The sequence below is a fragment of the Hevea brasiliensis genome, chromosome 5 (assembly GCF_030052815.1).
Source record: "Hevea brasiliensis isolate MT/VB/25A 57/8 chromosome 5, ASM3005281v1, whole genome shotgun sequence".
Lineage (NCBI taxonomy): Eukaryota > Viridiplantae > Streptophyta > Magnoliopsida > Malpighiales > Euphorbiaceae > Hevea > Hevea brasiliensis.
Genome location: NC_079497.1, coordinates 12,100,937 through 12,120,374, shown reverse-complemented (window position 1 = coordinate 12,120,374; position 19,438 = coordinate 12,100,937). Strand labels below are relative to the sequence as shown.

At 31.8% G+C, this 19,438-nt stretch overlaps 1 protein-coding gene across 1 annotated transcript; it reads right to left on the bottom strand.

Moving 5' to 3' along the window:
• Positions 1–754: 754 nt before the first annotated feature.
• On the bottom strand, positions 755–19,105 carry LOC110667268 (ammonium transporter 2-like). The gene is given in 5 exon segments (XM_058147004.1): positions 755–1,217; positions 2,608–2,711; positions 2,807–3,004; positions 3,007–3,072; positions 18,490–19,105. Coding segments are annotated over 5 exon segments (1,422 nt in total). The 3' UTR covers positions 755–779.
• Positions 19,106–19,438: the final 333 nt, after the last annotated feature.

The following is a 19,438-nucleotide window of genomic DNA, read 5'->3' as shown; positions in this document are numbered from 1 at the left end:
GCTTAAATTTTTTTCTTAATTTTTCTTACCATTATTTGGTTTATTTATGACTCCTCACTCTAGTTTAAATATAGTTCCAAACATTCTACCTGTCCGAACAAACATTGATCACCGAAACAGTAAAATGTACGAACTATCTAATATGAGGGCGTTACAAAATTGGTTAAAATTAATTTAGTTAATTCAAGATGATTTTGATCAAATCTGAATTTGACTAGTTTTAGTCCATTTTAAATTAAATCCGAGTTGTGTTCATGTCTAACTGAGGTGAAAAAAAGTAGATAAAAGTCATATATAAGGAGATATATAATTAAACAATTTATTTTTCTACTTCTTAATCATCTAATTACATTAAAAAAATGTAAATACTATCTACGTGTGACGCTATTCATCTAACTACTAATTAAATTTCACCTATCAATTATCAAATTTAGGTAAATATGATTAGAGAAAAAAAAATATACATGCAAATAAAATAATAATTTAATAATTCCATAATTTGTCTCTTTCTTTTTTTTTTTCTTAAAATTTCTTCCAAGACATCTAGAATTGGAGCAATATTGAGATCAAAACTTCCCCTATATCGTCATGAGCCAACTTTTATGAATAATTTTCTAACTTAGACTGATTTATCATGAAATTAAAATATAAAATAATAAAATTTATTCATTAAATATATAAATTTCATAAATTTATATTTTGAGTTTATAATAAACTAGATTTTACATTTTCAAAAATATGTACACATTTGTTGCGAATACCGCAAAAATATGCATGCCTCATGAGTTGATGGTGACACCTCTTGCACCATTACCATAAGGGGAAGGTGCAATTTCCTGTCCACACACACAGCTGGTATTCCAACCATGCTTAGTTGGGTCATATTTTTCTCCATCACCCCAAAGAGCATATGCTTCCTCTCCATGAACGGCATCGTCTCCGATCACAAGTTGCTCTTCGGCCATTCTCAAGGGCATGAACAGTCTTATAGTTACAAGGATTATGGTTGTGAAGACTATGTTCCACGCTATAACAAAGGAAGCAGCAGCCATTTGCTTCAAGAATTGCACCCCACCATTTCCACCGTAAAATGCACCTCTTGTTTTCTTTGGCAGAATAAGGTCGCAAAGATCTGGCTCTGCCAGAAGCCCTGTGAGGAGACCACCCAATAGCCCAGCCGCCGCGTGGGTGTGAAATACACCCAAGGTGTCATCCACCTGCACTTAAATAATTTCTTTAATGTTTTCAATGTATTGAAAACTTATTAAACAGATATATATGAGTTATTTTTTTTTTATAAAATAAACAATGAATTGATGAATTATAAAAAGATATATATGAATTCTATTTTACATTAAAAAAGGGTAAATAGTTTAAGGAAAAAAAAGGAATAAAAGCAAGAGAAACCTTTAAGATCAGTGATGATTTTTTTTATAAAAAAAAATTCTTAAAAAAATAATGATGAGACAAAGAATGTTATAAGATTGAAGAAACGATTACATAGGGTCATTATTTCCTTATTGAAATTTGATTAAATGTTTTAATTTAATGGTTAAAACATAAGATAAGTGGAAATTTTTCTTACTTAGATTTGTTTTATCATGAATTTAAAATATAAATAGATGAGATATATATTTAATAAATAAATTTTACTATATATCTTATATTTTGAATCTATAATATACTAAATCTATAATATACTAAATGTAGGCAAGAATTTTCAAGAACAAAGACAAAAGGTTCCACCAACTTGACAAAAGTCCATTTTTAGAAATTTATTGCATATATATATTCAAGACAAAAATATTTTTGTCGAAGAATTTATCATTTTAAACCGATGGTGGATTTTTCTTTTGAGAAAAATTTATTTTTATCTTTTATTAATTCCATCTAACTCTCATATGCTTGCATTTTCCCTCATCATCTACCATAAATTTTTATATATTTTGCTTCCTTTTCTACTTTGAAATGAATTGCTACTCATTAATCATATTTTATAACTAGCTAGGTACTCTTGCTGACAACTTGATCAACTTATCATGAGATGAGTGATTTAATTGAATACCTTCATCGTCGTCGTCGTCATCATAATCTACCTTTTCTATTGTTGAAAATTACATAATATTTTTGAGACTCTTCTATTTGGGCATGATACGATATTCATTGTGATTGCAAGTGTGAATAGATCTTTCACATATTAATGTGATGTGCACTTCTTTAGAATACAATACACTCTAATTATTATTTTAAGTTGCTATCAATTGTAATAAAATTCGATTTTTCAACATCATATTTACTAAAATTTATTAAATATGATTATTTATTATTAATTTTATACTAAAAATATTAATATTATATATAAATATATTAAAAAGATATAATATTATATAAAAATATAATTTTTTATTTTATAATATAAAATTTGTAATTGATAATAGTATTTAATTAATCTTAATAAACACAATGTTATACTGTTATTATAAGTATATAAAACTACTTCTGAATTAGTGTCTTAATTAAGAACAATGGTTAAAAAAAACCCAATATATTTTTGAATGTGAAAAAAATAATAATAAAAAGGGCAATAATATATGAAAAAAAAAAAACCTTCTGTAGCAACGAAGACTTTTTGTGGAGCACCATCATAGACACCCATGGAATGCTACCTGAAAGCATTCCCATCGCCATAGCCGCCCTAGATTGAACCAGCCCTGAATCAATAATGTAAATAAACACCATAAATTAATTCGTCAATTTCAGTTGCCACAATATATTCAATAATTTCAGAAAACCTTCTGACACTCACCAGCTCCTGGGGTAATGCAAGCTAGTCCGGTCATCATGCCCTGAACAGCTCCTATCACCGATGGTTTGCCAAAGAACACAACATCTAGAGACGTCCATAACAGCAAGTTTGTCGCTGCACTTACGTTGGTGTTTAATACCGCAATCGAAGCATTTATAGTAGCTGCATATGGTGCTCCATCATTGAAAAATGAAAAATATAAAGAATGATCAATTAGCTAGATCTCAGGAATTTTATAGTACGTACCCAATAAGCTGCGGTTAACCCTGCAGTTCCTGGGGCAATTGACCGTACAGGGGCAATTTAAAAAATAATATACCGAAACGGGATAGAATTTTGGAAAATTACGGGGAAGGGATGAGGAAACCAAAAAAAGTTAATAAAAATAGCGTCCCAACACATAAATGCTATTTAAAATAGCGTCCCAAAGAAAACGCTATTCAAAATAGTGTCCCCACGACCAGCACCATGCCAGTAGCGTCCCAACGAGAAAAACGCTACTTATAGTAGCGTCTCAGAGCGCCTCTCCGCCATGCACCCCATGCAGAGTCCCAAAGCAGACACACGCTAATCATATTAGCGTCCCAAAGCAGAAACACGCTAATCATATTAGCGTCCCAAAACAGCACAATTTTTATATTTTATTTATTTAATTGATTTTATAAAATATATTAAATTTATAATATTTTGATCATTTAATTATAGTTATTTATTATATTTTATAAAATATATAGATTGATTTTTTTTAAAGTTTGTTTTATGTTTTAGTAGTAGTAATATTTATTTAATATTATATATTTATGAAATTAATTTTATTTATATATTGTAAATAGAATATAATTGTACGGTTTAAAAAATATTTATATTCAAAAAATTAATTTCATATTTTTGTAAAAAAAAAATTTATTAATCATAAAAATATTTCTTAATTTATAGATTAAAAATATTAATGTATAATATTTGAAATAGTATATTTTATACATCTTAATACACTACAAGAAAAGTTAAAAATAACTACGAAAATTACCGACTACAGAATTTCGTGGGTAATTTACCGACGAATTACCGACGCTTTACCGACGAAAAGAGAAATAAAATTTAAACTAATTTTTACCGACGAAATTACCGACTAAAACTTTACCGACGATGTAATTTCGTAGGTAAAAGTGGTGCCTAACATTAGCGGTAAAATTAGCGACTAAATAATAAAAATAACGACTAAATGTTTCGTCGGTAATTACCAACGAAACGCTTTTCGTAGGTAATAGTAAAAAAAAATAGAAAATAAAATTTTAAAAAAAATACCTACGAAAAATTTTTCGTCGGTAATTACCAACGAAAAGTTTTTCGTAGGTAATATTAAGAAAAAAATAGAGAAGAAAATTTCTAAAATGCTAAAAAATTTTACCTACGAATTTTTTTCGTCGGTAATTACCAACGAAATGTTTTTCGTAGGTAATATTAAGGAGAAAATAGAGAAGAAAAAATATAAAAAGCTTGAAAAAATTTTAGCTACGAATTTTTTTCGTCGGTAATTACCAACGAAACGCTTTTCGTAGGTAATATTAAGAAGAAAATAGAAAATAATTTTTTTTTAAAAAATACCTACGAAAAATTTATCGTCGGTAATTACCAACGAAAAGTTTTTCGTAGGTAATATTAAGAAAAAATAGAGAAAAAAATTTCTTAAAAACTAAGAAAAATACCTACGAAAAATTTTTCGTCGGTAATTACCAACGAAAAGCTTTTCGTAGGTAATATTAAGGAAAAAATAGGGAAAAAAATTTCTAAAAAACTAAAAAAATTTTACCTACGAAAAAATTTTAGTCGGTAATTACCAACGAAAAGCTTTTCGTAGGTAATATTTAGGAGAAAATAGGGAAAAAAATTCTAAAAAACTAAAAAAATTTTACCTACGAAAAGTATTTCGTCGGTAATTACCAACGAAATACTTTTCGTAGGTAATATTAAGGAGAAAATAAAGAAAAAAATTCTAAAAAACAAAAAAAAATTTACCTACGAAAAAATTTTAGTCGGTAATTACCAACGAAAAGTTTTTCGTAGGTAATATTTAGGAGAAAATAGAGAAAAAAATTCTAAAAAATTAAAAAAATTTACCTACGAAAAGTATTTCGTCGGTAATTACCAACGAAATACTTTTCGTAGGTAATATTAAGAAGAAAATAGGAAAAAAAATTTTAAAAAACTTAAAAAATTTTAGCTACGAATTGTTTTCGTCGGTAATTACCAACGAAACGATTTTCGTAGGTAATATTAAGGAGAAATTAAAAATAAAATTTTAAAAAAATACCTACGAAATATATTTAGTCGGTAATTCGTCGGTAAATCACAAAAAATGTGAAATTCCCACATCGTTTGAGAATAGATTTGAGGGTAGTGAGTTTGTCTATAAAAGAAGAACTACTCTCCAATATAGAGCAATTATGCCATAGTCACATATATGGGGCCTACGTTGGGCTCCACTAGTAATTTTTTTTAAGTCAATTAAATCTTAAAAAATTATAAATTAAAATAATTAATAATTAATATTTAATTTAAAATTTTAAAAATTAAAAAATAAAAAAAAATTAAAAAATTAATTTGAAAATTTTAAATTAAATTAAATTAAATTAAAATTTAAATTACATTTTAAATTAAATTAAATTTAAAAGTTAATTTAAATTAAAAAAAATTACAAATTTAATTTAATTTAAAAGTTAATTTAAATTAGAAAAAATTAAAAATTAAATTAAATTAAAAAGTAATGACTAAATTAAAAAAGATTAAATAAAAATTAGCTACGAAAATTTGTTTTCGTCGGTAATTACTAACGAAAAATTTTGTCGGTAAATAGTCGGTAATTTATAAGAGCAAAATTTCCTACGAAATTACCTACAAAAAAATTTAGATTTACCTACAAAATAATTCGTCGGTAAATTTAGCGACAACATTTTTTTTGTCGGTAAATTTAGCGAAGACATTTTTTCGTCGGTAAAAATTACCTACGCTAGTATTTGTGGACGAAAAAATTTCGTCGGTAATTCGTCGGTAATCTCTGATTACCTACGAAATTTCAGTATATTTGGTCGGTAATTTTTGTAGCTATTTTTTTAATTTCTTGTAGTGATAGGAATTTTTTTGTTTCTAATATTTAGAACATAGTAGATTGATAAATTTAAAATTATGTTAGTTATAAACGTTAAAAGTTATTAAAGTATAACTAATATTAATTTTTATTCTTATTATAATTATGGATAATATATTTTCTTCATAGCAATTAATAAATGTAATTACTTTATTAGTTTTAATTACTTTATTATTTTCAAATTAATTAAAAATATATATATAAAATGTTTACTAACATGTCATACGAGCAATTGGCTTAAAGCAAGATATAAATTAAGATAAGTATTCATAATTATTATACAAATAAAAATAAATATTTAAATTAGTCATGTGCCACAACCAGGTCTTCGAATATGTCGTCTCGGGTGAAGAACTCGATGTTGTCCCCCTTCTTGCTGCTCTTCTGGATCACCTTGTGCATCTTGGGGATGGCCAGGTTGCCCTTGTTGTTGTCCTGATGATTCCCTCCCTGCAGTATAATGCATAGCACCTTGTTCATGGTGTCCAAATAGACCTGTACCAGATGGAATATAGCCTAAGGCACCAGACTGATATAGTGCATAGTATTGATCTGAACCATATCCGCCAAATTGACTCGAAGCATATTGTGATGGCCCAATGCTAGATGGTCTGCCAAATGGAGCAAATAAGCTACTCATTGGTGTTTGTGGCTGCTGACTCTCAGTGAAGTCAAATGTACTTCTGCTTTACACATGAGAATGATATGACATCCATGGTGTTGATGGGCCAGGTATTGATGGGGTAGGCATCCAACCAGTATAATGTGGGGGGATAGTTTCTGAATATGGTTGGAATACTGTGGATGGACTAGGATGAGACGGTGCAGGAGCTAAGGGAATAGGACCAGCCGCTGATGCCATGCAGAAAGGGTGAAATGCGACAGGTGGGGGCATAACATCATCAGGTGGAGAGGATTGATGCATTTGATGTTGACGACGTCGAGGAGGACGTGATTGACGTCGTGCTAGTCTACGTGAGGGCCCAGGTTGGCTGATGGGTTGGTCCTCTTCCAATTCATCATTAAAAGTTGCTGCTTGAGGTGCAGACTAAAGAGGTGGCATTTGGCAAAGCCTACTTTCTTATTCCAGAGCAATCATCATTTTTCTTAATGTACGCTTAACTTCTGCCACGTTTTGTGTTGATGGATTTTGTAATTTTATCAAACAATCCTCAATTGCGTCCTCCTGTAAAAATAAAAAATATATACATAACGTTACATTTTAGGTTAAAAAATATAAAATTATTATTATAAGTATTTAATAATGAAAAAAATACATGTTGTTAATCATTACCACACAACCAATAGTAGCTCCACTTATTGAGATCCAACGTCTAGCAGCTCGACGGTACCACTCCATATATTCAGAATGATGGTGGAGTGGTTGTCCCATTTGTTGCCCTTGAACAATATATTGTTCTCGCCTATTCCAACGATGAATATATGTTGCATGGTGGTGTGCCCAATTACTCTCACTGAGTCGGAGAGTAATATCGTGCAACTCATCTGTTTGCATTGGTGGTGCTGGAATAGGCTGGGCCAAACCAAACTGCCTCATCTCTGTCAGGTTGGTGCCATTCAATAATATGAAAGCAAATTAATGGCACCACTGTCTTCCAACTGGGACGACCTTGGATACACATGTCTGGCAGCTCATCCAATAATTCCTCACTATATGGTTCCCAAGTGATCTACAAGTGAATATTAGCAAAATATGAAGTGATTATAAATGTACGGAAAAATATAACATATTATTTTTTGTCAGATTTATGGAATTTTGACTTATGTATGGAATTTTATTTCATATTATTACATCTTCAGGTCGCATCCGATCAAGGTTGTACCGAATTTGTGGCAGTACATGGGTTGTTACTTCAGTGATTTGTCGAGCTCTACTCCACCTGTTAGTTGATAAGAAAATTAAAAATATAATACAATAAAAGGCAATTTATTCATTGCTTAATGGATAAAAATATAAATTTAATGACATACCTAGCACCTAGAGGTGCATCATGAGGTGCTGATGGATCCCTTATTGATGGAGAGATTATTTTAAATCTCTCCCAAGCCCAGATCTACAAAATGAATAGTGGTCTTGAAATCTCCTTTGTTTCGGTAACAGCAACACGGCATAGCTCACGATAAAGGAAGGCTAAGCAAGCTCCACCCCAACAGTATGTCGTAGCTTCCCTCAAGTCTTCTAGAAGGGGTAGAAACATCAAGTTGACACGTGAGTTTGTCTTGTCGAGAAATATCGAACTAATGAGTCGTAATATGAATGCTCTTGCATGCCATAATACGGTTAAATCATCAGCCTGATGTGGAATATCTCCAAACTCATCAGCTAGCCACGATAATTTTAGTGTATGTCCTCGGATCATTTCTGGGGGTGGTCTAGCTCCCAATAATGTCTCACAAACTTACGGCGATCGGCGTGACATTCCGGATTCTGAGACCCATGTACTGGCAAACCAGAAATAATGCTGACATCCTGAAGAGTGATTGTGCACTCACCAATTGGCATCATAAACGTATGGGTTTCCGGTCGCCATCGCTCTACAAAGGCACTGATGAGGTGCCAATCAAGAGAAAAAAACCCTAGTCAAGCAATACTAATAAATCCAGAATCGCGAAGATGAAGAACAATTCGGTCATCAATGTCAGTATGTAATATTAGCCCCTGCCTCCTGCATGTAACCACTTCATGCTCAACTGTACCATTCCAAATCCCTTCAGAACGGTGTTGTGGCTGGAGTTGAAGAAGCTCTTTATCAATTGGACCAGGCACAATGTAATCTCTTCTTTCTTGTTGTGTAGTCATACCTATTTAGTATTACAAAATATACATTTTCAATGGATTTTTTAATAGGTAAAACAATGCACATATGTTTCTTGTACATTAATTAATACACGAATGGTAACAAAAACATATAATGAAGGAATTAAATTATATAAATAAACATAGTCAATACATTACTTCAAAGTACAATATTGTTGAGTACATCATCAAAACATATTAATATACATGAACAACACATATAAATATTAAAACTAATTAGGTCACCCTGACTATTTGATTCACAGGACATGATCTAATTAGCTCATCATAAAGGTCTTTGTCCAATGTGTAGTTGATTTTAGGTAACATGAACTTCAACAGAGTATGTTTGTTACTATCACGAATTTTTATACCAGTTGACCGACACATTGTCCGCGTAGCGACCCAACTAGCATATTCTTTTGTGAATCCCTTAATTAGCAGTAAATATGATAGGGTACGGTTAGCTTCTAATTTTTGCCATACGCGGTCAAGTATACCCTTGTCGTAGATACAGCTAAAAGCTGACCTTAAAGCCAAATATCTAGGTTTATCTGTTAATAGCTCTCCTTCCCATATGATTTGTTGAATGAGCCCGTTGACCCTTATCATATGCTTAACAATGCAGAGTAGGTAATTCCCTGTAGTTGAGGGTGTTACTTCCATTGGTAGATTAATCAAATTCTTAATTAGACCATGTACCCTTGCTCTTTGTTGTTGATTGACAATCCTTTTTGGAGTGCGCATTATACGAGCCATTATATTATCTACGACATAAACAAAATGGAGCACAAATAAATAAATGAGAATCACATGATAATGCAAACATTATGGGAGATAATGTACTTGATAATAATACATGTTACATTTACACACATAAAATTAAAATATAAAAATAAATACAGTCCGCAACAATTTATAATAATGATACATATTAACATAATTAAGTTATGTTGTTCCTTCGCATGTGACAACTTTTTTTTGTGTGTCCTTGTCCATGACATAGCGAACAATGATTTACACGCCAATCCATTTCATTCTTCTTCCTTGACGAATTTGGTCGTCCTTTACACCTTTTCTGGGTTGGGTCAGGTAAAAGAACTGGATAATTGTCTGTTGGCCAATCATCAGGATGTCCAAGAGCATGAAACTGCCACTCATAGCACTTAAGCGTTCGCTCCAACGTGTAATAATTTGAAACGTATTGCTCATAATTAATTGACATTGCTTGGCATGCAGCAATCACATGAGAACATGGAATGCGTATTTCTTCAAACTTCTTGCATGTGCATATCCTTTCATCAAGTTTGACCACATGCTTCGTTTCAGATCTTCCCTTCCAAACTTCAAATTCACCACAATCGCGGTTAAAGATTCGAACATTATATGAGTTTGCTTCATTTAAATTGTCAAGTAATAGTTGACGACATGCTGGTGTAAATTTGAAGCCCATTTGCAGTTGCTCACGGAGGGTCATGCGGCATCTGTCAAAATAATCAACACACTGGAAAAATATTTTTTCTACCATTGTAGTTATGGGTAAAGCACAGATCCCTTTGAGTATTCCATTAACAGACTCAACAGTATTAGTTGTCATGGAGCCATAACGTTTCCCTCCATCATGAGAACGTGTCCATTTTTCCAAAGGTATCTTTGTAGCCCATTCAAATGTATCAGGATGCTCATTCTTGATTGTGTTCATGGCCTCATAAAATTTTTTTTTTCCAATTGTTGTGCTGTAAAAATAAAAAAGCCATGTTATTTGTTGGATACACATGTCAAATTTATATTTAGATTACAGTAACAATAACTAGTCAACTTAGAAAACTAACCTGCCTTTCGGAGAGCTTCTTTCATATTAGTATTCTTAAACTTTGTGTTGTAATTGCTGATGATATGTCTTAAGCAGTATCGATGATGCCCATCAGGAGGCTGCCACCAATCTTGATTCATTGCCTTTTTTATGGCAATATGTCTATCTGATATAACACATATTCCTTTACGATCTATCATAAACACCCTCAAACAAGACATAAACCAATCCCAGTTCCTTGTATTTTCACTGTCGACTATTGCCCACGCAATTGGGAAAATATGGTTATTACCATCAAGTGTTGTTGCACAAAATAAACATCCTTTATACTTTCCATATAAAAAAGTTGAGTCTATGAATATAACCGGTCGACAGTTCTTGAATCCTTCTATTGTTTGTTTATATACCCAAAACATTCTATCGAAAACTCGATAAGCAGGATCTAATCTATTATTAACGAAAAAAGGATCATCTTCAATGAAGAACATACTTTCAGGGTTCTGTTTGCATAAAGCAAGCATAAATTATCGCAACCTTCCATAAGATTCGTCCCAATCACCAAAGATCTTAATAATTGCATTGTGCCTAGCCTTCCAGGTCTTTCGATAACTAGGCATATATCCAATCTTATCTTTTATTTCAGACTGTAACGCTCCTATCTTCACATTGGGTTGTTCACGTACAATGGCGAGAATGAAATCAGATATAAATTTGCTATCCAATTGCTTATGATCTTGTGACAGTGATGGATTAACACATGTATGTGGTCCATTATATCGCGTAATTTTCCATATATCACTTCCTATCCCTCGTGAGGCACGCAATCTCCACTTACAATTGCTCTTTGTGTCTTTGCACCTGATGGCATATGTTCTACTCTTTGTCTCCTCATTACAAAACTCATGGTGCCTATGTAAATGATATTCTTTGGCAGCTTTTTGGACATCCTCTCTAGATGAGAATATCATTCCTAATTCAAACTCTTTTAATGGATCCCACATTGAACTACACTGTGGTGTTGACCATGGATCAACCGTTAGCAATGAAAAATCTATTTCACTATAAGGCGGAGGAGGGACAAGCGGCATTATTGGGTTTGCAACATGAGTATTATAGTAAAAAGGCAAATCTATTACTAACTCATTATGATGACCACCATCCTCATTCATGACCCAGTCATCACTATCAATCCATTCTTCATCAGACTCCGCATCATCCTTATCATCATCAGGATAATAATCATTGCTAGCGGATTCAAAATCATCCGTACACTTAAGTGCTTCAGTGTAACAACTATTTGATGGGCTCGCTTCATCAACAACATTTGCAGATGGTCGAAAAATGTCAATATATAATTCAATCGATGACATACCTCCAATTTCATCAATGAAATTAAACATAATATTCACATCGTCATCGTTTGCCAACCCCATGCAATCCCATTTAAATGAGCCATTTTTTTCAATGGGTTGTCTGAATAAGATTTTCGATATAAATTCATGTCCACTTTTAAGATTAATTCCACGGACAATTTTCATTCCTAAAGTACCAAAATCCATACGTTTACCAATAGTAATAACGGTTGATGAACCCCCATAATATTCATAGCCTTCATCATCCATAATGATTTCTCCATCCCAATATAAAGTAGCAAAACTTGGAATTGACATTTCTGATAAAATAAAAATCGCAACAACTATCAGCATAAATGGTCTGGTTGACAATAAGTTTTACATTGTACATTACTAATTTTTCTATTTTTTTAATTTTAATTAATAAAATAAATTAATATTTTATTTCTAATAATTACATTTTAATTAAATATGCAATGATTTCGACAAATTTTTATGTTACTATTGTTTTAATTTTTTAATCATATTTTAATAATATTAATTTTTTTAAATAATTACATATTAATTGTTATATTGAGTTTCACCAATTTTTTTTATTTTACTATTTTTTATTTCTTTAATATTATCTAAATCATATAATTTTATAATTTATTTTTATTAATTACATTTTAATTAAAATGCTACTTATTTTTTTTGGCAATTTTTTATATTACTAATTTTTCATTTTTTAATAATATTTTATATAAATTTATATTTTATTTTTATTACATCCTTTTCTATAATATATTATGAACTCAATTTTCTATTAATAAAGAAATTATTTTCAACAACATTTTACATTACTAATTTTTCTATTCTTTTAATTTTAAATAATAAAATAAATTAATATTTTATTTTTAATAATTAAATTTTAATTAAATATGCAATGATTTCGATAAATTTTTATGTTACTATTGTTTTAATTTTTTAATCATATTTTAATAATATTAATTTTTTTTAAATAATTACATATTAATTGTTATATTGAGTTTCGCCAATTTTTTTTATTTTACTATTTTTTATTTCTTTAATATTATCTAAATCATATAATTTTATAATTTATTTTTATTAATTACATTTTAATTAAAATGCTACTTATTTTTTTGGCAATTTTTTATATTACTAATTTTTCATTTTTTAATAATATTTTATATAAATTTATATTTTATTTTTATTACATCCTTTTCTATAATATATTATGAACTCAATTTTCTATTAATACAGAAATTATTTTCAACAACATTTTTCATTACTAATTTTTCTATTCTTTTAATTTTAATTAATAAAATAAATTAATATTTTATTTCTAATAATTACATTTTAATTAAAATGCTACTTATTTTTTTTTGCAATTTTTTATATTACTAATTTTTCATTTTTTAATAATATTTTATATAAATTTATATTTTATTTTTATTACATCCTTTTCTATAATATATTATGAACTCAATTTTCTATTAATAAAGAAATTATTTTCAACAACATTTTACATTACTAATTTTTCTATTCTTTTAATTTTAATTAATAAAATAAATTAATATTTTATTTCTAATAATTACATTTTAGAAATTATTTTTTTGGCAATTTTTTATATTACTAATTTTTCATTTTTTAATAATATTTTATATAAATTTATATTTTATTTTTATTACATCCTTTTCTATAATATATTATGAACTCAATTTTCTATTAATAAAGAAATTATTTTCAACAACATTTTACATTACTAATTTTTCTATTCTTTTAATTTTAATTAATAAAATAAATTAATATTTTATTTCTAATAATTACATTTTAATTAAAATGCTACTTATTTTTTTTGGCAATTTTTTATATTACTAATTTTTCATTTTTTAATAATATTTTATATAAATTTATATTTTATTTTTATTACATCCATTTTTATAATATATTATGAACTCAATTTTCTATTAATTTTTCCCTTTCTTCTATAGCTTTTACTAATTTTTAAAACTTAAACTATTATTTTATTTTATACTAATATTCTCTGTTCAACTTATTAAACTATTATATTATGAGATACAAAAATTATATGACTTAATATAAAATTTATTTTGTAACATAATTTACATTTATAATTTTTATTTTCTCTTTCCTAACATTTTCTTAATACTACAAATTTATATTATTTTTTCTTTACCCTCTTTACTATTATACACTAAAAATATAATTTCTTGTATTATTTTTCCCAATAACTTTTACTCATTTTATCAGTATTATGCTATTACTATATATATATCAACTTGCTCACAAACATACCAACATGCATGCATACTACTCAACTCAACTCAACTCAACTAAGCCTTTATCCCAAAAATTTGGGGTCGGCTATATGGATTCGCTTTTTCCACTCTGAACGATTTTGGGTTAAATCCTCAGAAATGTGTAATGCTTCTAAGTCATGCTGTACTACTCTCCTCCAAGTCAATTTAGGTCTACCCCTTTTTTTCTTTCTATCCTCTAGCCTAATGTGCTCTACTTGTCTAACTGGAGCCTCCGTATGTCTACGCTTCACATGACCAAACCACCTCAATCTCCCTTCTCTCAACTTATCTTCAATTGGCACCACTCCTACCTTTTCTCCAATACTTTCATTACGGACTTTATCTAGTCTAGTATGACCACTCATCCACCTTAACATTCTCATCTCTGCAACTCTTATCTTAGATGCATACGACTCTTTCAAAGGCCCAACACTCACTACCATATAGCATAGCCGGTCGTATGGTCATGCGGTAAAATTTTCCTTTTAATTTATTGGGAATCTTACGATCACATAAAACTCCGTGGCACGTCTCCACTTCAACAATCCGGCTTTAATCCTATGACTAACATCCTCCGCACATCCCCCATCTACTTTAAGGACTGAGCCTATATATTTAAAGTGATTACTTTGTAACAGTGCCACTCCTTTCAAACTAACTCCTTCCCTATCACCAGTTTGGCCTTCACTGAACTTGCAATGCATGTATTCTGTCTTCGTTCTACTTAACTTAAAACCCTTTGACTCTAGAATACTTCTCCAAAGTTCTAGCTTCCTATTAACTCCTTCTCATGTCTCATCTATCGGAACAATATCATCATAAACATCATGCACCAAGGAATACTCTCTTGTATATGTTTCATCGGTTCATCTAAAACTAATGTAAAAGGTAAGGGCTTATGGTGATCCTTGGTGTAATCCAATTGAGATCGGAAAATCTCTTGTGTCCCCTCCTTTGTGCGCACAATAGTAGTTGCTCCTTCATACATATCTTTCAATACTTGTATGTACCTAATAGATACCCTCTTTTGTTCTAACGCATTCCATAAGACCTCTCTTGGAACACTATCATAAGCCTTCTCCAAATCAATAAAAACCATGTGTAGATCTTTCTTCCCATCTCTATATTTCTCCATCAAGCTTCTAATGAGAAAGATCGCTTCCATAGTTGAACGACCGGGCATGAAACCAAATTGATTGAGAGAGATAGAAGTATCATGACGTAGTCGATGCTCCACAACTCTCTCCCACAACTTCATAGTATGGCTCATGAGTTTAATTCCCCTATAGTTTGAGCAACTCTGTATGTCTCCCTTATTTTTAAAAACAGGTACTAAAATACTCTTTCTCCATTCATCGTGCATTTTCTTTGAGTTTAGAATCTTATTAAATAATTTAGTTAACCATGCCACTCCCATATCTCCCAAATACTTCCACACTTCAATTGGTATTTCATCGGGTCCACAGGCTTTACCTACTTTCATTCTCTTAAGTGCTTCATTTACTTCTAAAGATCTAATCCTTCTAGTATAATTTACATTCTTTTCTATTGTTCTATAATCTATATTCACGCTATTTCCATTTTGACTATTATTAAAGAGATCATTAAAATAATTTCTCCATCTTTCTTTAATGTCCTCATCTTTCACCAACACTTTTCCTTCTTTATCCTTAATGCACCTAACTTGATTGAGATCTTGACATTTCCTTTCTCTACTCCTTGCTAATCTATAAATATCTTTCTCCCCTTCTTTAGTTCCAAGTTTCTCATATAACTTTTCAAAGGCCTGTGCTCTTGCTTGGCTAACTGCCTTTTTTGCCTCTTTCTTTGCTATCTTGTATTGTTCATATGCCTCATTATTATCACATTTAGGTAATTTCTTATACCATTCCCTTTTTCTCTTCACTGCCTTTTGTACTTCCTCATTCCACCACCATCTCTCTTTTGAGGGTGGTCCATGTCCTTTAGACTCCCCAAGTACTCTTCTAGCTACTTCTCTAATCTTTGATGCCATCTGTATCCACATATCATTGGCCTCCATATCTAGCTTCCATACTTCAGACTCAAGAAGCTCATTTTTGAACTTCACTTGCTTTACTCCTTTGAACTCCCACCACTTTGTTCGAGCTACACTATTTCTTCTGACCTTACTTGAATTGTTCCTAAACTTGACATCCAAGACCACCAACCTATGTTGACTTGTTAAAGCCTCTCATGGAATGACCTTGCAATCCTTGCATAGAGCTCTATTTGTCTTCCTGGTTAAGAGGAAGTCGATTTGGCTTCTATGTTGCCCACTTTTGAAAGTCACTAAATGTGACTCTCTTTTTATAAAGTAGGTATTTGCTAGTATTAGGTCGTATGCCATAGCAAAATCCAGGATGCTTTTTCCCTCCTCATTTCGACTGCCAAAACCAAAACCTCCATGAACATTCTCATAACCTTGCCTATCACTTCCTACATGTCCATTCAAATCTCCACCAATGAAAACATTCTCTTCATTCGGTATGCTTTGCATTAAATCATCCATATCTTCCCAAAACCTTTGTTTACTCTCCTTTGTCTAGTCCTATTTGTGGGGCATAAGCACTAACTATATTTATTGTTTCTTCTGTCTAGTACTAGCTTTACTAGTATAATTCTATCTCCTACTCTTTTCACATTTACTCTGCGTCTTTCAATGTCACATCTATGATTATACCCACTCCGTTCTTGTTTCTCTCCTTTCCGGTAAATCACAATTTGTAACCTGAATTACCCACTTTCTTACTTTTCTCTCCTACCCATTTAGTCTCCTGAATGCAAGCAATATTCACCCTTCTCCTTTCCAAGGTATCCACAAGCTCCATTAATTTTCCTGTAAGTGATCCAACATTCCAAGTACCAACCCTGATCCTCCTCCTATCCTGCTCCTTCCTAATTGGTCTCCTTCTATAATATCTTCTATTATTTTCTATGACTATCTTGTGTTCTGTTCCACTATTTGTTCTATTATCTGTCCTATGGACTAACTTCTTTACCCACACCCGTCCATGATGTGGGAACCCTTGCTCACTTAACACCACACCCGGGCGCCGGCATGGCGCGTCGCTTTCGGTGAACGCCCTACACCCTTGCATATTTATCACTACACCCGGGCTCCGATGTAGCGCGTCGTTAGTAGAGGACGCCCCAACGTTTATATCATTTGAATCCATATCATAGGGTGTGACGAAATTTTTACGCTGGTTGTCACCTACCGCAACCCTCCTCCTTTATCCGGGCTTGGGACCGGCTAAGCGCAAACTACTTAGGCGGAGTTACCAACATGCATGCATAAAATATATATATATATATATATATATATATATATATATATATTATTTTCAGCATAATAATTACATTAACACTCAAGCATTTTATATATTGCATGTTAAAAATTGTAACGAAAATTTATTTCTTAAGTGATGCTTACAAAAATATCAACTTGCTCACCAAAAGTTTCTCACAAACATGCACAAAAAAAAAAAACATTATTTTCACAATAATAAACATTATTATCACCTAAGCATTTCATATATTACATGTTAAAAATTATTAAACAGTCAAAATACATACCTTATTATAATTTTTTTTCAAATTTCTTCTTTCTTTCTTTGTGATCTACCACTGCAACTGCACCTGTCTCCTCTCCTTCTTGCTCCACCCGAGCTGCTCCACCAAAATGAGACAATGGATGAGGAATGAATGAGCGAGGGAGACAATGGATGAGGAATGAATGAGCGACGGCTTGAGGGCGAAATGGAAGCCGTAAATGAGAGCGCAGGGAGAGAGAGCAGCGGTAAAAATGGGAACACAGGACGCTAATAAAAATAGAGTCCCCCTTCACTGGAGATTCCCTGCCTTCAGATTGGACTTGGGACAGACTTGGGACGAGACCGGACATCTGCACGCCATGCACAAAGATGCTAATTATATTAGCGTCCGGAGTTACAAGATGCTAATATAATTAGCATCCGGAGCTACTCTGTTACAGATGGGACGAGATGGGACGTAATATTCCTCGCGTGCAGGGGTTATTGTAGGTGGCTCAACCCGGACGCTATTCAAAATAGCGTCCGGAGTTCGGGCGCTATTTTGAACAGCGTTCGGGGCGCTGACCACTGCCACCTGCCCCCTCTTCATAATTTTTGGAGTTGTTAGCACATTCTGGTATTTTTCGTTTCTGAGTTACCTTAGTACGGTCATTTGCCCGCAGTTCCTGAGGAGAGGTGAATAACATAGCCACCGGAGTAATCGATGACACCCCATTGATAAAGAAAGTCCTCAACCCAGAGACTAAAAGCAACAACTGTATAAGAAAATATAAGCCATAAAGGTACAGAAGCCATCCAAGCCTTAATATTCATGCGGCCAAGAACAGAACCCACTATCAAAATAAGCGTGGTAGCAGCAAAAGTGAATTGAAAGTTGACGAGAGTGGCCATGGCGGAGTAAAGCTCAACCGTCTCAGTTTCTCCATTTTCATTTTGATGGGTAGTTTCAGGGACTTTGGCTCGGTCAACGAGGTACTTTTGGCCAAGTGCTGGACCAGCCTTACCCCAGAACGGGAGGAGCTGGTCTCCAAAGGCCATGCGGTGGCAAAGAAGAACCCAGCAAATGAGGACGGCGGCGAAGGCGTAAAGGGCCATGAAGGCAGTGTTAACAGCCCATTTTTTCTTGACGATACTAACGCAGAGGATGACAAGCCCTGGCATGCTCTGGATGGCTACAAGAGCCGATGCCGTCATTTGCCATGCGTTGTCTCCTTTGTTTAGCCATGAAGGGACTGATGGAGTCACCTCTAAGTAGGCTTTTAAGATTTCCATCGCCTCCAAGCTCTTATTATAGGCTAATTATTAAATGTTCTTGGAGTATTAAAATATAATATTTTTTTTCTTATAAAAAAAATAAATTTTTTTTATAATATAAAAAATAATATATATATATATATATATATATATCCCGAGTATATTTAATAATTTATCTTTATTCTAATATAAAGTTCTCTTTTTAACATTTGTGTATCCAATACTTTATATATTTACGAGAAGCATTTAAAAGTGTATGGTGCACTATAATTAGCCGTCGTCCACAGTGAAGCAACGGTGAAAATACAAGATGTGGTCGGTCAAAGCGTGGTTGGACAAGAATTCAGTTCA